The sequence below is a fragment of the Littorina saxatilis genome, linkage group LG6, assembly GCF_037325665.1.
Source record: "Littorina saxatilis isolate snail1 linkage group LG6, US_GU_Lsax_2.0, whole genome shotgun sequence".
Taxonomy (NCBI): domain Eukaryota; kingdom Metazoa; phylum Mollusca; class Gastropoda; order Littorinimorpha; family Littorinidae; genus Littorina; species Littorina saxatilis.
Window position 1 is genome coordinate 15,567,845 of NC_090250.1, and position 17,121 is coordinate 15,584,965.

General features: G+C 43.5%; 2 protein-coding genes across 2 annotated transcripts; one reads left to right on the plus strand and one right to left on the minus strand.

Annotated features, from left to right (window-relative positions):
• Window positions 1-588: 588 nt before the first annotated feature.
• Window positions 589-4,663, minus strand: LOC138969689 (complement C1q-like protein 3). The gene is made up of 2 exons (XM_070342547.1): window positions 4,552-4,663; window positions 589-983 (listed from the first exon to the last, which is right to left on the minus strand). Exons 1-2 carry the CDS (start codon window positions 4,661-4,663, stop codon window positions 589-591), a joined length of 507 nt encoding a protein of 168 aa, XP_070198648.1.
• A 476-nt stretch (window positions 4,664-5,139) lies between these two features.
• On the plus strand, window positions 5,140-7,750 carry LOC138968145 (complement C1q tumor necrosis factor-related protein 3-like). The gene is made up of 2 exons (XM_070340708.1): window positions 5,140-5,669; window positions 7,270-7,750. The coding sequence occupies exons 1-2, from the start codon at window positions 5,393-5,395 to the stop codon at window positions 7,650-7,652; spliced, it is 660 nt and encodes a 219-aa protein (XP_070196809.1). The 5' UTR covers window positions 5,140-5,392; the 3' UTR covers window positions 7,653-7,750.
• Window positions 7,751-17,121: the final 9,371 nt, after the last annotated feature.

Below are 17,121 nucleotides of genomic sequence, written 5' to 3' on the forward strand. Positions count from 1 at the left end.
TTGCAAGCCAAATTTTGTGTGTACAAATGTAGAATAAATAAAGTAAAGCCAACATTGAACTGTTTTGTGTGAAGAAACTGGCCTACACATACAAGATTGATAAACATATCCACTGTACAGAATTGAATTATGGAAAATTTAGGCTGAAGTGGGCTTCATATTTTACCCTTTTAATAAATTGATTGTATGCTGTATTGAATATGCTTTTATCCGTCATATTCACTCTATTATTATCTGACTTCTATGCATTGCATGACAAATTGTAAAATTACCTGAATAAAACATCTTTAAAGAAAAAAAGAACACAAGAAGAAAATAATGGAGACAAAAAACAATTCAAATGTCTATGCAATACCGGTATGTGTCTGCTGTCTGCATTGTACTTACATGTCCGAGAACACCAAACAATGAAAAGTCATTGCTGTCCACATTGTTTGCAAGTCCTTAAATAAGGCTATTTAGCCAAAGGAGGAGTGAAGTGTCGTTTCGTGCTTTTTAGGGGCGAAAACTGCATACACTCCCTGTTCTAACCCCCCCCCCCCCCCCAATCCTTAGTTTTGACAAATGTTTGTCTGTTTGAGACTCGACTCAATCAGCTCTGATCAGGAAACCGGAAAAAACGGTCCACGCACCTCCTCTAAGACTCGATGCCCCACCCTGCTGTTGGTTCCACACCTTGCTTCCCTGGTTTAGGTGGACCGTTACGAGTAGACTTCCCTGATCCAGGAAGCTCTGGCCCGGAGTTCCGTCTGCGTGAGCCATATCTAAGTGAACGCCGTCATTTATCAGAGTCACCTCGATCCATTTGGTGTTGTCGCTCATGATGGTGAGAAAGAAGGCGTAGACTCCCGAGACAGGCGCGGTGAAAATCCCCGTCAGTGGATTGTAGCCGCCTCCGATGTTGGTGACAAAGTGATCAAGTTTTAGCGTCGCTTTCTGTCCCACTCTCGCCGGATCCACTGAGAACTGCGCTGTGAAGGCAACTGCGGATAAACAAAAAGAGTTGTCGATGCACAAATAAGTGTATGCAACAGAAAGCCGATTTTTATCCGCTGGTATTGAATTTCAGACTGCAATCATCTGCTTATTCCCATACAGAATGGACACGAACGTAAACGTGGCAAGATTTCAAAGACGAGACATGTTTCTGCCAGATCTGTACTGAAGCAAATTATATGACACACAACGCCTTTGTACAGATCTCACGGAACTCCCAAGAGTACTTCTGGTCTGTTCTAAAGTTCTAAATTTAAATTGGGGGTCCCGGGACCCACTTGGTAGAGTGAGGCGTATCTTTGATAGAAAATATAGACGTGGACGTGGACGTGGGAAGGACGCGACCGTTAATTCAAAAAGATGCAGTTTACAATTGATAAGGTGGAGTTCGAACCCCGCTGGTTCATACACGTCAATTTATAGAAACGAGAATAACGTGAATAGTGCATTCTGCAAGGCAAGACAGAATATTAAGGTGAGATGAATACGAACGTATTCCTCAGACTGACTGAGCACCTTATTTCCTTGAACTGGGACCAGGCACTGCAAGCAATGCAGTATGTATTAACAAACAAGTTAGTCATAATAAAAAATACAGCGACAGAATTTGCCTTTTTTTGTGCTGTTGTTTTTGCATTTTGCTTTCTGATGTGGCGGGTCTTGTATTAGTTGGCGAGTATTTGTCAAAGGTGTTCGAATGTATGTCTAGATGACACTTTAAAGCAGAATGATATACCTACTCGCACCTATGCTACACACGCAAAAATTAAAGACAACAATTGCAAGCAATAATTACCGGACTTAGTTAGCGTGCTCTCAATGGCTTCCAGTTTCCTGTCTGAAGTATCGAGCCTGCTTTTAGTGACAGAAAGCTCGCTCTGAAGTTTCGCAATCATGCTAGCCTGTTGTTGGAGCACATGTTGGATGCCTACTAAGCTGGGGTCATCAGATCGCTTTTCTCGAGGCTGCAGAAAATCTGCACTCAGGGGTAGAATCAGAACCACCTCGACCATAAGCAAAACGCAGGCCTTCATTTTGTTGTGCTGACAAACGAAACTAAGTAAACAAGTCGCGTAAGGCGAAATTACTACATTTAGTCAAGCTGTGGAACTCACAGAATGAAACTGAACGTAGTCCGCCGCTAGTGCAAAAAGCAGTGAAAGTGACGAGCCTGTTTGGCGCGGCAGCGGTTGCGCTGTTCTTCATAGCACGCTTTACTGTACCTCTCTTCGTTTTAACTTTCTGAGCGTGTTTTTAATCCAAACATATCATATCTATATGTTTTTGGAATCAGGAACCGACAAGAAATAAGATGAAATAGTTTTTGAATCGATTTTGGAAATTTAATTTTGATCATAATTTTTATATTTTTAATTTTCAGAGCTTGTTTTTAATCCAAATATAACATATGTATATGTTTTTGGAATCAGAAAATGACGAAGAATAAGATGAAATTGTTTTTGGATCGTTTAATAAAAAATAAAAATTTTAATTACAAGTTTCCGATTTTTAATGACCAAACTCACTCATTAGTTTTTAAGCCACCAAGCTGAAATGCAATACCAAACCCCGGCCTTCGTCGAAGATTGATTTGCCAAAATTTCAATCAATTTGATTGAAAAATGAGGGTGTGACAGTGCCGCCTCAACTTTTACAAAAAGCCGGATATGACGTCATCAAAGGTATTTATCGCAAAAAAGAAAAAAACGTCCGGGGATATCATTCCCAGGAACTCTCATGTCAAACTTCATAAAGATCGGCCCAGTAGTTTAGTCTGAATCGCTCTACACACACACACAGACACACAGACACACACACACACACACACACACACACACACACACATACACCACGACCCTCGTCTCGATTCCCCCCTCTATGTTAAAACATTTAGTCAAAATAAAAAGACGGATCTGCACAGTTCAAAAACGATTGTGTTTGATAAGGCCAAAAAAAAAAATAGGTGTGGTTACGGTAACATAGCCAAAAAAAATAGGGTAGGTAGGTAGGCAATCACTTTTTTTTCTTTTTTAACTTTTTTTTCTAATGTGTACAAATTACACCTACCGTGGCCTTGTTAAAAGACACGACCTTCTTCCCAGGGGTCAATGACCCAGTTTTTGCCATGAGAGGTGGTTCCCCTGTCATATCTGAGAGAGGAAATACTTCCTGCATCGGGGTCAGTGACCGGTCAGTGACCGAGTTTAACAGAGTGGAAATCTGTGGGTGCGGCCAGATCAAAGGCAGGGCAGTACCTAGTAGCTGAAACATTTATTATCACAAGTTGTTTGACTGGTACTCAAGCGGTCTCTTTGATTTTTTTCGTATAGGCGCTTCGTTATACAAGACGCAGGCGTGCGACACGGGCGCTTTCGCTTTCATTGCGTTTTTTGCACTCGTTTTTTTTGTGTTTTTTTTGACAAATGTAATAAAAAGTTATAGGATCGGCCCCTAAAAATAGGGTAGGTCGGGTTACCGTAACCACACCTATTTTTTTTTTAGGCCTAAGAAGAAGGGTTGCACGTTTGCATGTGAAAGTGCAGACCCACTCACAAAATAAGATAACAGTATAATTCTTGTGTTGGTTGGATCCTAATGTAGTATCGTGTGCCTATTTAGTGTGTGTGTGGTGTGTGTGTGTGTGTGTGTGTGTGTGTGTGTTTTGTGCGTGCGTGTGTGCGTTAGTGTCTTTGCGGCTACGTATGCACATTTGTAATAGCTAGAGTGCTGTGCGTAAAGTTCTTTTGTACCTATTTAAATTTGACACGAAAACAGTTATTTTTAAACATTTAAACCGGTTCGTGTTTGTGGTGTGCACAGGATATTAAAACGATGCTGACCTGCGCTTTCAGTACAATGCAGGGGTTGTTTATCAGGGAATGTGGAAGATGTGTATACAGATAGTCTGGAACACTTAATACATCTCTTGAGCCAATGAGTCCTACATTGGAATATTATGATAGCGCATTGTAGCTGTAAACATATGTTCTGTTTAACCAACAAGAAAACAAACATAAAGAGTACCATTCTGAGATCGAGACTTGTATGTTTGCACTCACAAATAAAAATAACAACAATAAGCGGCAAAACATTAAACCAATCAGCCAACCGAACGAAAAAACAAACAAACGAAAAAAACATTAAAAAAAACTAAAAACATACACACACACAAAACCACAGACAAGCAAACAAACACACACACAAACAAACAAACACACAAACAAACAAACAAACAAACATGCTACGATGGAGATAAATGTGCAAAACGGTTGGTATATTACATGTACATATCTATTCTATGAGTGTCTGATATCTTTCATTCACAAAAGCTGTTATTTAATTCTTTTCTGCTGTACTCCCAATACGTAAAACAATAAACAAGTGCAACTGTGTGTCAAAGAGGCAAACCACAATATATGTACAAATCTGTTTTTGGATAGCATAAGTATGTATCTTTCGCAAGTTTAATGTGTAAGTCTATTAATTATGTAAGCGTGAGAGCATATACATACACACTTTCAGTATATTTTTCACTCGGGCACCAGTCTCGCTCACTCGGGCACCAGTCTCGCTCACTCGGGCACCAGTTTCGCTCACTCGGGCACCAGTCTCGCTCACTCGGGCACCAGTCTCGCTCACTCGGGCACCAGTCTGGCCCCACGGCCATGATGCTGATTATTATGAATACTGATTTTTGGCTCACGTAAGTGTAGCCTATGCGATGCTAACTTTTGTCTGTCTGTGCGTGCGTGCGTGCGTATGTATGTCTGTGGTAGAAACTTTAACATTTGAAGACGTCATATTACATTGACGTCACATTATGACGTACGAGGGTTAGACGTCACGCGATGGAATTACTGAAAGTCTCGGTGATTATTATTTTGAGCGGGCCGAGACTATTTGGCAATCGTGTCCATGTAAGTAGGCTACATGAAGACAGACAGATCTAGATCTAGTGTCTCGCTTTCTTGCACAGTTTCACCTATGCTCTTTCTGTGTGTGTGTGTGTGTGTGTGTGTGTGTGTGTGTGTGTGTGTGTGTGTGTGTGTGTACTGTGTGTGTGTATGTGTGACGGAGTGATTGAGTTTGTGTTACTGTTTGTCGATTTCTTACGTGAGCCTTGAAGGCTTCGCCTCTTGTTTTTAATTAAAATTGACATTCGTGGTCGTATCGCAGCCAGGGACTTTAAAATCTGACGTGAACATGTTTACACTGGAAATAATCACCGATAAAATGCCCACTGTGTCAAAACAACGCAGGAACGTCGGGCTTATTGACCCACGTACACGCCGCTGCCTCCGAGCCAACAAAGCACAGTTCTGTTTGAGATTGTCAGTCCATTTCTGAAAACTTTAGCTCTACTTTGCTCAGCTTAGTGGCACTGCTAATAAGCAAAATGCTTCTCTTACTGCTACTCGTGGCCCTGCCTGTTGCATTGCAAGTAGACTGCAAAGACATGGAAAACCAAATACATCGAGAGAGGCGTTCGGACGATGTCAATCTGTCTGGTCTTCAGGCTATGTTTGAGCAGCAGGCCAACACAATACAGACACTACAAAGTGAACTCGTCGCTACAAAGAACGCACTGACTGAGGTGAAAACTGAGACTAGCAACAGGCTGACCGGCGCAGAAAACAGACTTGCAGCTGTGGAGAAAAAACAGTCAAATCCGGGTATGTATCGTAGGATATGTACTGATTGTTTTTGTTCAACCCATTCATACACAATTTGCAAAACGTTAACATTAGAAAAACAACCTGGATGATTTTCATTCTTTACTTCGCTGTCCGTTAGTTTTCTTGATAGGAGTACGCAGAAGCATGACAAGCAAACTCTCTGTTTGTTTATCCCATAATTAGTTCGTTAACTAGTTAGCTAGTTTGTAATTCAGTCAGTCAATCAGGCAGTAAGTTATTAAGTAAGTATGTAAGTAAGCAAGTAATGAATTAATTAAGTAAGTAGGTAAAGAAGCAAATATGTAAGTAAGTAAGTAAGTTAGTTAGTTAGTTACTAAGTGTGTAACTTACTTACTTACTTACTTACTTACTTACTTACTTAATTACGTACTTACTTACGTACTTGCTTACTTACTTACTTACTTACTTACTGACTTAATTACTTTTAAAGTTAGTTTTTCTTGTCGCTTTCTTTTAAATTTAAAGCAGAGCAAAGAACTAAAGTAAGAAAAAAACAGTAACTGAAACAAAAACAAGTCGCGTAAGGCGAAATAACTACATTTAGTCAAGCTGTGGAACTCACAAAATGAAACTGAACGTAGTCCGCCGCTAGTGCAAAAGGCAGTGAAAGTGACGAGCCTGTTTGGCGTGGTAGCGGTTGCGCTGTGCTTCATAGCACGCTTTACTGTACCTCTCTTCGTTTTAACTTTCTGAGCGTGTTTTTTTTATCCAAACATATCATATCTATATGTTTTTGGAATCAGGAACCGACAATAAATAAGATGAAAGTGTTTTTAAATTGATTTAAAAAAAACAATTTGATCATAATTTTTATATTTTTAATTTTCAGAGCTTGTTTTTAATCCAAATATAACATATTTATATGTTTTTGGAATCGGGGAATGATGAAGAATAAAATGAACGTAAATTTGGATCGTTTTATAAAAAAATTTTTTTTTACAATTTTCCGATTTTTAATGACCAAAGTCATTAATTATTTTTTAAGCCACCAAGCTGAAATGCAATACCGAAGTCCGGCCTTCGTCGAAGATTGCTGGGCCAAAATTTCAATCAATTTGATTGAAAAATGAGGGTGTGACAGTGCCGCCTCAACTTTTACAAAAAGCCGGATATGACGTCATCAAAGGTATTTATCGCAAAAAAGAAAAACACATCCGGGGATATCATTCCCAGGAACTCTCATGTCCAATTTCATAAAGATCGGTCCAGTAGTTTGGTCTGAATCGCTCTACACGCACGCACGCACGCACACACACACATACACACACACACACACACACACACACACCACGACCCTCGTCTCGATTCCCCCCTCTATGTTAGAACATTTAGTCAAAACTTGACTAAATGTTAAAATGAACAGACACAAATGTTTACATGCTGTTTTTTCCTGTACCTTTTCATTCTGATGACTTTCTTGTATATACGTACGTACACACACATTCATTAGGATCGGTACTTTTGTTGATAGATGTACATTGGGGTAAATGACATTTTTTGCATCTACACTTCTGAAATGAATACTGGTTGACTAACTGAGTTATCTTTTAACACTGTTTTGTTTTGTTTTTCAAAGTGGCATTCACCGTTCGCTTCGCAGCTGACCCGGTCACGATCGGAATCAATCAAACGCTCAAGTTCGACAACTTCGTCACCAACATCGGAGGGGGCTACGATACAAGCACAGGGATATTCACGGCCCCATTAGCAGGACTCTATGCCTTCTACCTGGACGTAATGAACGCCAACAAGGACACTGAGCTTGAGGTAAAGCTGGTGAAAAACGGGGCCACTGTGGACGTTACCCTTGCGAATGGGTTACTGGATCAGGGCAGCTACCTTTCCCCTCTCCATCTCAACAAGGGCGACAAGGTGTGGAATGCGCATTATTGGGGGGATACTCATTTAAGAGGAGGTCATTGGACCGTCTTCTCTGGATTCCTCATCATGGCTGACTGACTGATCAAAACCAGTGTCTGTGCCTGCCTTAGGACATCCCCAGCAACAGTACAGAAATAGAAGTATCATTAAACTGCTTTCTTGCTTTTGACGAATTGTTCTTGATGGCATGTTCAGGATGGCACGATATATGTGGTAGATAAATGTAAAACAAAACGCACAAGCATGTAGTGTGTGTGTGTGTGTGTGTGTGTGTGTGTGTGTGTGTGTATGTTGGTGTATGTGTGTGTGTGACTGTCTGTCTGTCTGTCTGTTTGTCTCTCGGTCTGTCTCTCGGTCTGCCTGTCTGTGTCTTGAAGTTGGGATAGTTTGTATATAATTTATGTGACCCTCCACCACGGAATGAGTCGTATGTCACCTTTGCATGATTTTCATATTTTTACATTTTCCTAAAGAGGTTTTTATGCTCTATCCAGTGGTGAAAACCGAACCGTTTTAGAAAAGAGCGAAAACTGCTAGAGTTATAAGCCTGTGACTAAGGTGATCTTCACACTGTTACCAGACACTTCCCGGACTTATATTAAGCCTAGCGCAGAACCGCGCGAGGTGACATGCGACTCATTTCGTGGTGGAGGGTCACATATAGCTAAAATTAGACTCACGGAATTGCCATGATATGATCGTGAACGTAATCAACTACATGGACGCTGGTTTACTCAGTCTCACATTTTACCGACCGATTTTCTGAAAATAAAACACGTTTGGCCCTCAGGAGATAAAAACGTAAGATTAGATTATTGTCAAGGTACAAAGCTCGTTTTGCTTTGTCGGGTTCATGCATTTCATCTAGCTGAGCCATGGAGTGAAGAAGAAGAAGATGGAATTCGTTCAACAGTTTGTGTCTGGAGGCCGTCAGGTTTTCTCAACTTTGTTCATTCACCAGGTACAGAAAGTCATTGTCAAGGTAAGTGATTTTAGACATCTGTCAAATGAATTATTTCTTTATTGTATCAGTCCTTGAAAGCAAAATGAGTCGCATACCATCTGCTTAACCTATTATAAAACAACAATTATTTTATTCTTCTTTTTCGAAGATATCACCCAGCAAATATCCCATTGAAAGATTCTCCGTTGAGGATAAACCAGAACTCAGTGTGCGGAATTTGGCTTTATAATATAAAATAGCCCTTTCTCTGCGACATTAGAATTTTACATCAAGACTTAAGACGTTGAGCTTATCATTTGTTGCGTTGTTTAGGGTTTTTAACGTTATTCATGATGACGTAGAGTTTTGCGTTTTCCAGTCAAAGCGCCTATCACTTGAGGTTTTTTTTTCACGATTAAAGACTACTAAGCTTCACCATTAGAGCAGATTAAAATTGTGTGATGAACTGTGAATGTTGTCATATACATTTTGGTTTTCTGCACAATGCTATTTTACAGATAACAAATTTGTTGTTACTTTACCCACTTTTTGTAAGATTTGGTATGTGCATGGTAGAGAAGTAGAAGATGAAATAATGCCTAACTTTACAAAACAAGTCGCGAATCGCACTTTTTCGTTTTAAATTTGGCTTTTGTTTTGTCTCCAATTCTGCTGGAAAATGACTTGATCATAATTGATCATTCTTGTTTCAATCGTCTGTGCGAAAAAGTGATCGTTAGCCCATGTTATGGTGTGTTAGATTGACAAGACACTCTTACATTTTGAAAGCAGTGCTTCGAGGTAAACAGGTGCAATACGTTAGCAGACCAATTAAGATAGTATAATGATCAATGTTAGGCCTTCCACAGATGAACAAACTGAACATGGAGGTTTTCTCGGATGCTTTTAAAACTAGCACTTTGAATCTGTACATACTTTTAAGGTTTGATGACTATTAGACACTACGTAAATCAGGTTTAACCTTGTCAAATTACAAGATCACAGCGAGGTCAATGTTCGGGTCAAAAATGGAAGATTATCAATTGTTTTAAACGATTTGAAGCTAGAGATTTGACAAATAGACATTCTCTTTGGGTTTCATTATTTCAATGCATAACACAAGCCTAAAAACTTCTTTTTTTTAAATAAAATAAAAATAGAATTGTTACAGCAAAGTATTTCTCATCTGAAATCCGTCATGGTGTATACCATATTATTTTGGTCAGACGGAGGTCACAAGAGAGTTAAACAAGACAAACTTGACCTTCCACATTGGTGATTGGTGCAAAACATGTTTTTTTGTGTTTAATCTCGACTTCACTATAATATTGCCGAGTGTTCAAATATAACAATCCGTGTTCGATATTGTTGATTTTTGGGTCCCGACCTGTGAATTTAATGTGTGGTAAGTACACAAAATAAAGATATAACGTTAGTGTTCACAAAAATCAAGACGTTTTGTAATTTCGTATGTTAGTAGAAGAGATACAGTTACAATTTTTTGCAAGAAAACCTAGCGCTAAATATAAAAGAGAGTTGAAGTTCTAAATCCGTCTAAAACACCTGTCCTGCTGTTCTATGACTTCAATGTTTCTGTTACCCCCACTATTTTCAGTTAACTGGCTGACATTAGGCCCAAATGTATGTTCCGTAACCAAAAGTTAACGGATTCAACAGATAAATACTTCTTGATGGCCGCTCTACTCTAATGGGTTGGGAGAGGTGACATGACTCGTTTGTTACCGTTCTCAGTTACTTTTTGATGGCCGCTGCCATAGGAAGGTGACATTGAAGAGCACGTTACCTATCGCCACTGTCGGCTTCGATTTTATTGAAACCAACTGGCGGCTTCCATTTTGTTGAAACCAACTTTGTCATCTGTGCTGTTCCGGAAATGAGCTGCGCTTTTTGGGAATTCAAACAGTACCATGTCACTGTTGTCCCATTTGCGCTGTTTCGGAAATGAGCTGCACCTCGTCTGTCTGTTTATAGCAACACACACTGTCTGTCACGTACACTCCATGCAAGTCTCTCCGTCTTTCCCTCGCTCTGCCTTAGTGTCTGTGTGTGTATCTGTCTCTCTCTCAATCTCTTTCTCTCTCTTTGTCTCTCTCTCGAGTCATTTTCTCTCACCCGGTGTTCATTTATCTGTTTCTCCGTCTCGAGTCGCTCTCTGTCTATCTGTCTGTCTGTCTGTCTGTCTGTCTGTCTGTCTCTCTCTCTCTCTCTCTCTCTCTCTCTCTCTCTCTCTCTCTCTCTCTCTATTTCTCTGTCTCTCTCTGTATGTATGTCTTTGTCTGTGTCTCCCTCTGAGTCTCTCCGCCTCTGTCTTTCTATGGCTGTCTCTGTCTATGTGTGTGTGTCTCTGTCTCTCTCTCTCTCTCTCTCTCTCTCTCTCTCTCTCTCTCTTACATCCAGCCCTCGCCCTAAAGAGGTTAGTCCCTCTTTAGGGCGAGGGCTGGATGTAAAAAAGCAGACCACTGCTTAATCTACTACCCTCGTAAAATAAAGAATAATTGTCATTGTCATTGTCTCTCTGTCTCTCTCTCTCTCTCTCCTCACTCTCTCTCTCTCTCTCCCCCCTCTCTCTCTCTCTCTCTCTCTCTCTCTCTCTCTCTCTCTCTCTCATCCGACTCCTGGCACACAGGTCAAATCAGAGGTGTCAGTCTTATGTTAACTTGAGTGCACGTGTACCCAGCAGGAGGGGGGTGATTCGGGTCAGAAGTGAGGTAAGCACTTTGGTCTTCAGTCTTTGGGTTCTTGCTTTCAGTGGAGAAGATGCCAACACGAAATTGCACTATGCTCTACTATTTATTGTCCTTGTCTATCGGACACGAAGAAGGGAAGCTACAATCGCCCCAGGCCGAGTCACAGAGTTGACATGATCAGTACACAGCTTCACGGAGTGTTATATGTTATGCATACCAGCTGATGGTTGAGTCCAAAACTAGTGCGGTGGCTAATGACAGCTGCCGTGTATAACCTCATTCATTGAGAAGATTAGCAAAGCCATATATACTCTTTGTTTCCTGAGCCTGGACCATTGAGACGGTTACCTCATAGATCTGTTCATTCTTCAGTTTGTCGGTGTCAAAAGTATAGTGGAGACAGCTGGAAGATCTCTGGATATAATTGAAGAGGAGTAGTCTTCCTTTTAGAAAATGTGTACTCTGCCTTGCAGATTAGAAGTTTGTGCTGTCGGGGCTGGGTAAAGGGAGGGGAAGGGGGGGGGGGGGGGGGGGGGGGGGGGGGGGGGGGGGGGGTTAAGAGTAAGAGAGACGAAAGAGGAAACTGGACAGGGAAAAGTCGCTGTCTGAAGCATTCAATAACGCCAGAAAAAAAAGAAATTACCACATATGCAGGTTTTCAATTCATATTTTTGCAAAGTATCTGCACAAGCATGTGTGCCTCTGTGAGTATGTATGTGGCTGCTTTCTTGGGGTGCCTGTATCCTCAGGAATTTGAGGATTTCTTAAACTACTCACTTATCGCCCCCCCCCCCCCCCCCCCCGCCCCCGGCGCAAATCAAGAGCACACGATAATCCCAAAGAAATGACACTCCTCTTTCTCTCCCTCTTATTACTTACAGTTATACTCACACACCTGCGTGCGCACACACTCACATACACCTGACACACACGCAATCACTCTCGTGCGCACATACATCACACATAGCCAAGTCATGTATTGATTTGGGCAAATAACGAGGGCAGTTTATTCAAGAGAATACCATCTGACAATGAGAGATATCATTGTGCAGTGATAAGTCCCATAAGTCCACAACAAAAAACAACAAACATTTGGTTACACTAACAACAAACACAAGGAGCCCTCACTCAAAGATTTAACACCGTGAATAATGATTACATAACAAGGTTCGAGTCGCTTCATGCACAACCTCACTTCAAGTGAAGGAGCGCACAAACAGGCATGCATTTGCCTCAAAATTAAAAACATCATGCAACGGATTGCTAACAAAATACAACGGTGGATGCCGGGGGTGGATGGGGGGTAAGAAATAGTTGGCATATGCCCGCTGCGCCGCGCTGGTAAGGACTGACCACAATGTGTTGCTCTCCCGTTCTTATAGACCCCCGCTGATGCATCACACGTGCAAGCCCCCCGGCAACATGGACATTGCGGCTGGGCTATTCTCCTTGACTTTCACAAGTCCTCTCTCCCCTCTCTTTCTAATTACGGGCCTAAGTGTTGATATCCTGCTTTACTACCCTCTCTTCCCTACCTGCCAACACTGATCCCTTTAGGCCTACCTCAAGTATCTAACATCCTCCTCCTCCACCCGCGGCTAATCTGTCTCGTTTAAATAGAGTTTATCTGACGCTGTCCGCTCTATCTAAACTCACACTTAAACTACTCACTTATCGCCCCCCCCCCCCCCCCGCCCCCGGCGCAAATCAAGAGCACACGATAATCCCAAAGAAATGACACTCCTCTTTCTCTCCCTCTTATTACTTGCAGTTATACTCACACACCTGCGTGCGCACACACTCACATACACCTGACACACACGCAATCACTCTCGTGCGCACATACATCACACATAGCCAAGTCATGTATTGATTTGGGCAAATAACGAGGGCAGTTTATTCAAGAGAATACCATCTGACAATGAGAGATATCATTGTGCAGTGATAAGTCCCAAATTAGAGGTACTACTCGTTATTCAGCCCAACTAAAGACAGTATACTAGGTTAGAGGTGGGAGGTTTAGGATTGTTGTGATGTTATACATGAAGGAGTTGCCTGGGCTACATGTGATCTGTAAGATGATCTTTTGTGGCAGCTGGTCTAAGTAGCCTAAGTACGCGTTGCTTTTCCAATCCCCCATCACCTTGACAATTTCCCCCGGCACACCACAACTCAACGCCCACGCGGCACCACCCCGCCGAAAGCTGTGGCTGGAGAAGTTTCCCCCAGCAACAGCGGTAGTCAAGCGCAGTTTCTTATTAAAGTCTGATCCTTTCATCGGGAAGACCTGCGCCTTGGGGTCCATCGGCCCCAACAAAGGTAACACAGCGGTCACGGCAGACACTGGACACAAGGGATGGAGTGACATTGCCGGGAGCTTAATTTCAACAGAGCGCTCTTTACGCTGAATCGTTTTGCTCCATTGGAGCGTTATTGACATGCCCGTACCCAGAATAACCACCTGGACTTGTGAGCTGCTTACAAGGATCGAAGTTCCCGTTGTCCTGAAACAAGTTCGATCTCCGGAGAACTCCGAAAAAAGCACCAAACACGCAGCCCAGAACACAATATCTTGCCTACACTCAAGGTCCAGCTGGCTTTTTATTATGTGTAGTAATTCAGGGGTGATTGGGGTTGGCTTATCAGTGGCACACCCCTTGCATTTTTCGATGCCCTTAAGTGTTGTCTGGACGTACCACGAGTCCCTGAATGGGTGCGGCAAGCCGCTTTCAAGATGAAGAATGCGAATAATGTTGATGTATTGCTTGATGGAGGACGGTTTCAAACGTCGGGCTAGGTACGCTGCGTATTGCGCAACAGTCTGCTCGTTCACAGGCACTGGCATTATGTCCATCTCCCCACAGAAACGTAAATACGAGGTAAGGTGGATGCGGTAAGTCTTCCTAGTGTTATCAGAAAAGGCACTTGCTCTGTAATCCAACACTTCTGCCGTCAGTTGCGCCCCTAATGGGGGCTGCTGGTCTGAAAAACAAGGAACAACAGGGCTTGGTCAGACATATGGTCACACAGGTTGATGTCGGGGGGTCTCCCCCGGTGCCAGAATGTCAACAGACGCACTAAGTCTTCGCGCCGTCTGGGCTCATGGAGGCGGGAAATTGTGTCAGCCATGATGTTTACACTACCAGCCACATGTATCGCCGCGATTTTGCAGTTCACTTTTGCACATTCCCACGCCATTTTACGGAGCAGACTGTTCACATACTTATTAGTCGATCTGCCCTTATTAATGATAGCTTTTGCGACAGTACTATCGGTATGAATAATCACTTCTTGTCCGCACCACATCGGAGCCCATCGTGTCACTGCTTGCACCACAGCGCACACTTCTTTATAGTTAATATGTAGCTCCTTTGCTGCCTGCATGTCTTTTTCAAAGATGGTGTACTGCCAGTCACCTTGCCAAAAGGCACCCGCTGCAATATTACATGCATCTACATGAACATGCTGTTTTGCATTGTGAAAATAATATACTGTGCCGTTAAATACATGCATAAAAGAAAGCCACCATTGTACATCCTTATGAAATTCGCCAGATAGTTTCGCTTTGTGTCGCTGCTGCTGAAGGGGTTTAATCGTGTCCAGTATCCGCCGCAGAAAGAATTTTCCTCCTCTGACAGCCTGACAGGCCCAATTAAGGGACCCCGCTATGCTTTGTAGCTGAGTTTTTGTCGCGCGCTTCTTTCCTCGGATCTGGAGGAGTCGCTGCCGCAGTTGCTGCAACTTGTCACTTCCAAGTGACAGGGTGTTGTTTCGCGTGTCGATGTCGACACCGAGAAACGTGATACGTTGAGTAGGCCCCACCACCTTCTTCCAGCTAATGTTGAAACCCAGTTCCCTCAATAATCTAATTAAAGACAGTAACATGTCATTGCACTCTTGTCTGGTAGCTGCTACCAGAAGAAAATCATCAATATACGCTAACACACCTGGCATGCCTTTCCGTGCCATGCATCTGCGAATAGCTTGCGACAGGCGATGGAAGTGTGATGGCCCTACGTTGCTGCCAAAAGGCAGCCGACTGTCAAAGAGATAAGTAGGTTTCTTTTCACCTGTGAAATGCCATTTCAGCCCAGTCATACAATAATCGTCCGGACTGATGCATACTGACCGATAGGCGGACTGCAAGTCTACTTTTGCACACCAATACCCTGTCTTCGCTAGGGCGCACGCGTCAGATACGGTTTGAAATTTAGCTGACTCAGGTATAGAATAGTCGTTCATTGCCCTACCTGTGGGTTTGCTAGCGTCATGGATCAACCTGATGCTGCCATCATCCTTGGGAATCGCAGCGATAGCGCTTACCACAGTTGGTTTTCTACTAGCTACAATGTAATAACCTTTTTCTATCTGATCTAATAGCTCTTTTTCCACAGCTTTATGGTGTTCGTTCGATGACCTATGGTTTGTTTGCTCTACGTCTAGTACGCCTGCCCTACTCTCTTCTGTTACACGGAAACCGTTTCTTATGCCATCTAATAAAAAGGTTTTGTCGTGATCGCCTTCTAGCACCTCGTGCCACATTTGAGATTTAGCATTAATGGAATCACTATTTCCGAGAAATTCGCACTTATTGGAATCTAGCTGAGGGAACGGGCTGTTGAAGGTGGGGCCTACCGTTTTGTCGGCAATTCGTTGCGCTGTGTCCTAGGCTGGGGAGGTGGTAGCTGTCACTTTGTGGTCCTTGCCGGGGTGGCCCATGCCGCAGGTGTCGCAGACGTGGAGGAATCTGCAGCGGGACCCATAGGGACAGTCGCCTTTGTTGGTATACAATAAGCACACTTCCTTCCCGTTGGGTCCCGCTGGTCGCCGGGAACCGCCGCTGGCCGTCGTAGCCTTGCCGCCCTTGTTGTCTTGGACGCCATGCTGGAGCCGGTCCCGCAGGATCACCGTGGACAGGTGGGGGTTGGGGGTTCCCCACTTGAATCCGCTGGACGACTGGCGCCTTCTGTACTCGTCGTCGTACAGAAGCACCGACTGCCACAAGTATCTGGCCCCCAGCTCGCCTATCATCTCTGTGTACCGGAGGTAGGCGGTCGAGTCAAACCCGGGCTTCTCAGCACTCAACTTCGCCATGATGCGTGCGTTTGCCACAATCCAGTGGCAGGGGGAGACTTTGTCAAGTTTTGGTCTCTGGTTGAGTTTTAGGATGACACCTCCCCCGAGTGTCACCTCTTCCTCGGCCGCCATCGACCCCGGCACAAAATCCAGAATGGAAAGATAGGAGGTCTCACCTGTTGGCTGCAGTGACAAGCCGCCTAACAGTCCCTGGAGTGGTTCCACGCTTTTTTCCTCAGTCACCCGCTGGGATAGTGGCCCTCCCCCGCTTCGCTTTTGCAGGGCCGCCACTGCTACTCTCAGCGCTACGTAGTGGCCACGCTTGAGACCCAGGCCCTCCAAATCCTGGGCAGTCGCATTTCTCAGCACATTGAGGGTGTTCAACTCCTCATCCTGGAGAACTTTAACCACCGTTAAAGGCAGATCTGTTGCCCACGCTCCAAATTCGAAGTCCATATTGCAGTAAGAAATAGTTGGCATATGCCCGCTGCGCCGCGCTGGTAAGGACTGACCACAATGTGTTGCTCTCCCGTTCTTATAGACCCCCGCTGATGCATCACACGTGCAAGCCCCCCGGCAACATGGACATTGCGGCTGGGCTATTCTCCTTGACTTTCACAAGTCCTCTCTCCCCTCTCTTTCTAATTACGGGCCTAAGTGTTGATATCCTGCTTTACTACCCTCTCTTCCCTACCTGCCAACACTGATCCCTTTAGGCCTACCTCAAGTATCTAACATCCTCCTCCTCCACCCGCGGCTAATCTGTCTCGTTTAAATAGAGTTTATCTGACGCTGTCCGCTCTATCTAAACTCACACTTT

Coding starts and splice junctions, on each gene's coding strand:
- LOC138969689 (XM_070342547.1), bottom strand. CDS start 4,663: ATGGCCGTGGGGCCAGACTGGTGCCCGAGTGAGCGAGACTGGTGCCCG. Junction 984..4,551: donor TGAGCGAGACTGGTGCCCGA/GTGAGCGAGACT, acceptor GTTTATCCGCAG/TTGCCTTCACAGCGCAGTTC.
- LOC138968145 (XM_070340708.1), top strand. CDS start 5,393: ATGCTTCTCTTACTGCTACTCGTGGCCCTGCCTGTTGCATTGCAAGTA. Junction 5,670..7,269: donor GAAAAAACAGTCAAATCCGG/GTATGTATCGTA, acceptor TGTTTTTCAAAG/TGGCATTCACCGTTCGCTTC.